The sequence below is a fragment of the Entamoeba dispar genome, genomic scaffold, assembly GCF_000209125.1.
Source record: "Entamoeba dispar SAW760 scf_1105229461057 genomic scaffold, whole genome shotgun sequence".
In the NCBI taxonomy this organism is placed as follows: domain Eukaryota; phylum Evosea; order Mastigamoebida; family Endamoebidae; genus Entamoeba; species Entamoeba dispar.
Window position 1 is genome coordinate 10,938 of NW_001854502.1, and position 3,593 is coordinate 14,530.

At 21.9% G+C, this 3,593-nt stretch overlaps 1 protein-coding gene across 1 annotated transcript in view, besides 7 other annotated features; it reads right to left on the minus strand.

Annotated features, from left to right (window-relative positions):
- EDI_177090 (uncharacterized protein) overlaps nt 1-2,292 on the minus strand; it is a gene marked incomplete at both ends in the record, with an annotated part of 2,431 nt that extends 139 nt beyond the window's left edge. The window contains 2 exons of the mRNA XM_001733356.1: nt 1-1,596; nt 1,694-2,292. The exon at nt 1-1,596 is cut by the window's left edge and continues 139 nt beyond it. Of these exons, the coding sequence (XP_001733408.1) occupies nt 1-1,596; nt 1,694-2,292 (2,195 nt within the window). The remainder of the gene's footprint in view (nt 1,597-1,693) is intronic.
- Nucleotides 4-159: a microsatellite.
- Nucleotides 2,293-2,402: 110 nt separating the features above from the next.
- Nucleotides 2,403-2,472: a microsatellite.
- A 90-nt stretch (nt 2,473-2,562) lies between these two features.
- Nucleotides 2,563-2,591: a sequence feature (AT_rich).
- Nucleotides 2,592-2,720: 129 nt separating this feature from the next.
- Nucleotides 2,721-2,770: a microsatellite.
- Nucleotides 2,771-2,816: 46 nt separating this feature from the next.
- Nucleotides 2,817-3,184: a repeat region.
- Nucleotides 3,018-3,444: a repeat region.
- Nucleotides 3,425-3,553: a repeat region.
- Nucleotides 3,554-3,593: the final 40 nt, after the last annotated feature.

Genomic DNA, 3,593 nt, shown 5'->3' on the forward strand with positions numbered 1-3,593 from the left:
AAATCTTTCTTTTTTCTTTCAAGTTCTTTCTTAATTTTTTCCTTACTCTTTTTTGAACCTGATTTTTTCATAATATCTTCTATTGTTTCATTTGCTTTTTTTAGTTCTTTATATCCTTCAACCCTTTCTTTATATCCTGTTTTCTTTTCTTCATTTTCTGATTCAATTAATATATCTAAATATTCATTGGAACTAGTAACTTTATCATTTAATGCAATTTCTGATAATCTATTAATACAATTTATAATTTCTACTTCCTTATCATAACAATCCATTTGAATTTCATAGTATTCTTCTTCTAACTTTTTTAACATATTTTCTGCATTAGCCTTACCTTTTTTACCTTCATTATATCTTGCAAGTGTTTCTTGTGCTGTTTTTTGTTTTGTTACTTTTTCAAGCTCCCATCTATATTCTGCATTTGCATGGTGTGTATAATAACAACCACATACATTACAATATCCATTAGCACCAATGCAAGAACATCCATCTTTTACATCTCCTGGAATAAAACATCGAGGATGACATGATCTATTACATCTCACACAATTAGTTACATACTCTCCTCGTTTTAAGTAGACCTTTTTTTGTTTTTCTTCTTCAACAGTATAAGTAAAATCTTGATTATTATTAATCTTATCACGATTCAAATAAAATACTTCATATGTTTGTTTTATTTCACTCAGTTTTGATAAGCCATTCTTTAACGATTCACTCAATCCTTCAATTTGCACTTTGATACGTTCTCTACTCTTCAAAACTTCTCTCGACTTTTCTAATGATTTTCTTGGTAATTTTATTAATTTTTCAATAAAGTCATCAAAGTTCTTCATACCTAATTTCCAAAACATTTGTGTAAATCCATCTTCAGTATTATCATCATAAATAGCTGAATTATTAAATTTTAAATACCATGGTTCATCTATTTCTGGAATAATTGTACTGAAAATACATTCTTTTGATTGTAATGCCCCAATAACTTGTGGTGTTTTACCATCACAGAATGTAAGCATAGCAATAAAATTCTTTTTCACATCATTACCGAATAAATCAATAATATTCCCAAATATATATTTTTGATTTGCTGTTAATCTTGCATTACTTGATTGTGCAACAAAACAAATAGCATTTAAATCAAATACTTTTGTTTCAAATGCTTCTTTGATTTGTTTAGTAATTACTTTATCATACTCCATTCCTCTTGTATCTCCAAATCCAGGTGTATCTATTATTTTTATTGGTGGTGCTTTTTTTGTTCTTTTAATATTATAAATTGATACTTCACTTGTTTGACTTATAGATTGATCTCTACTCTGTGCTAAATTATCTTCATTTATAATTATATATCTAAAATCATCTGTTATCTTGATTCCATATAATGCATTTACAAAACTATTTAATAATGTTGTTTTACCACTTCCTGTTTGACCAACAACTAAAATAGCAATTGCATCACTCTCTTCTACTTGATTAAATGGTTTATTTGGATATAAATATATTTTCAATTTTCCTGTTTCATGACTTTGCAGTCTTATACTTCCTTCAATTGGACATTGGTTCAGATAAATCTGTAAGTCATTTGATGAAGTGTAGACACTCTATTGTTATATGATCTTGTTATCATATAAAATATCTGATAATTTTAATGATTGTTCTTCATCTTTTGTATTTCATATCTTCTTTGTCTTCAAACATAAAATCTTTTGGAATATTTTTTATATTTTCAATTTCCTTTCTAATATCTGAAAGATAAGAATTTTTATTTAATTTTCTTTTTGTTTTTGGATTTCCATTCAAACATATTCCAATATTTGCAATATCATTTTCTAGTGTATTTTCATTCGCATTTTTAATGATAATTTCATCATTGTTTATTATGTCTTCTACACAAAATGTTTCTTCATCGATCATTTCAATCATGTCGTTGTCAATTGTATAGAAATGTGCAGATTCTGGAATATTTTGAATTGATTTCCTGACATCACTTAATTTTGTTTTCTTATCTATTTGAACAGTGCTAATGACTTCATCATTTAATTTTATTTTTATTCCTTTTTTATCTGTTGTTTCTTTGATATTTATTATTCTTGATTCATTAATTATATCTCCTATAGCAAATGAATCTTCATCATTTATATCAATTAAATCTCCTTCTTTTGTTAGGAATTGTTGAGAATCAGATATCTTTTCTTTTAATTTCTCTCTTGCTGTTTTCAAATTGTCTTGTGAATTCATTGGTTTAGTTGAAATACATTTTCCATTTAAATAGAATTTTACTACTACTCTTGACATTTAATGAATAATAAGTTTATTTTGTAGTTTAAATACTGATAATTCAGAAAATAGGTTATTTGTTTAAAAATATTATTTCTTTTCTGATTGGTTAACTGTTTTAAAAGTCATTTGTTTTAATATTTTATTCACTTTTATTTTTATATTTCAGTATATTTTTATCGTTAATTATGTTTTCATGAAATAACATTACAAAGAAGTTTTCATCAATGTAAAATTTCAAAATACTTTATTCATTCTTTATTTATTTTTATCGTTTTTCTTGAGTTGAAATTATTTAAATTAAAAATAGATAAAATCATTTGGCTTGTTTCGTATTTCTTTCATGTTATATTACAATTTATTGTTTCTTCATTTAATTTTATTATTTCAAAATGGTTGTTATAAAATTATAATAACATTGAAGGGGTAATGATTGTTATATATAAATTATTATTTTTTGTTTATTTTTATTTATATTTTTCATTTATTTTCTTTTAATAAAAACGAAATACAAAAAATAAAACAAAAATTCAATAATAAAAGAATGAAAACAAATATTATCTGTATTGATAGAAATACATTAATTATCATATTAAACATTACCATAATAATAACTGTCATCATAACAATTATTATAATAATTGTATGAATCATTTCATTCATCACTTCATTCTTTTTTATCATCATAAATATTTTATCATTAATTCAAATAGAATCAATCATTATAATACAAATAAATATCATAATAAAACATAATACAGATACAAACAATATCATAATAAAAGACAACAATAAATAAGAAATAAAAGAAATAATAAAAATACATATAAATGAAAGAAAATAATTAAATAATTAAAATGAAAATGATTAATAATAAATAAGTGAATTAAATAATAATTAAATGAAAGAAATGAAGTGAGTATATAAGAAATACAAATAATATATTTAATAATATGAAATTATCAGTAACAATATGTTATTAAATATAAAAATATTTTCATTCATCAAATTAATAAAGATATAAGAATAAATAATTATGAATTGAAGTACTAAATATAAAATAATCAATATTGATATTTCAAAATATTGTAAACATAATCATATCATTATTTAATCTATTAATCATATTTTGTTATGATGTAATAAAGAATAATCAAATATATAAATATGTAATAGTTACATATTTTAATGAAATTGATTTCAATACTCATTATAAATATATTAATAATGATGAAAATATCATAAATTACAATAAAGATATATTAGTTAATAATAATTCAATTTTCATGAATTGAAATATCACATCATTTTCATTATTT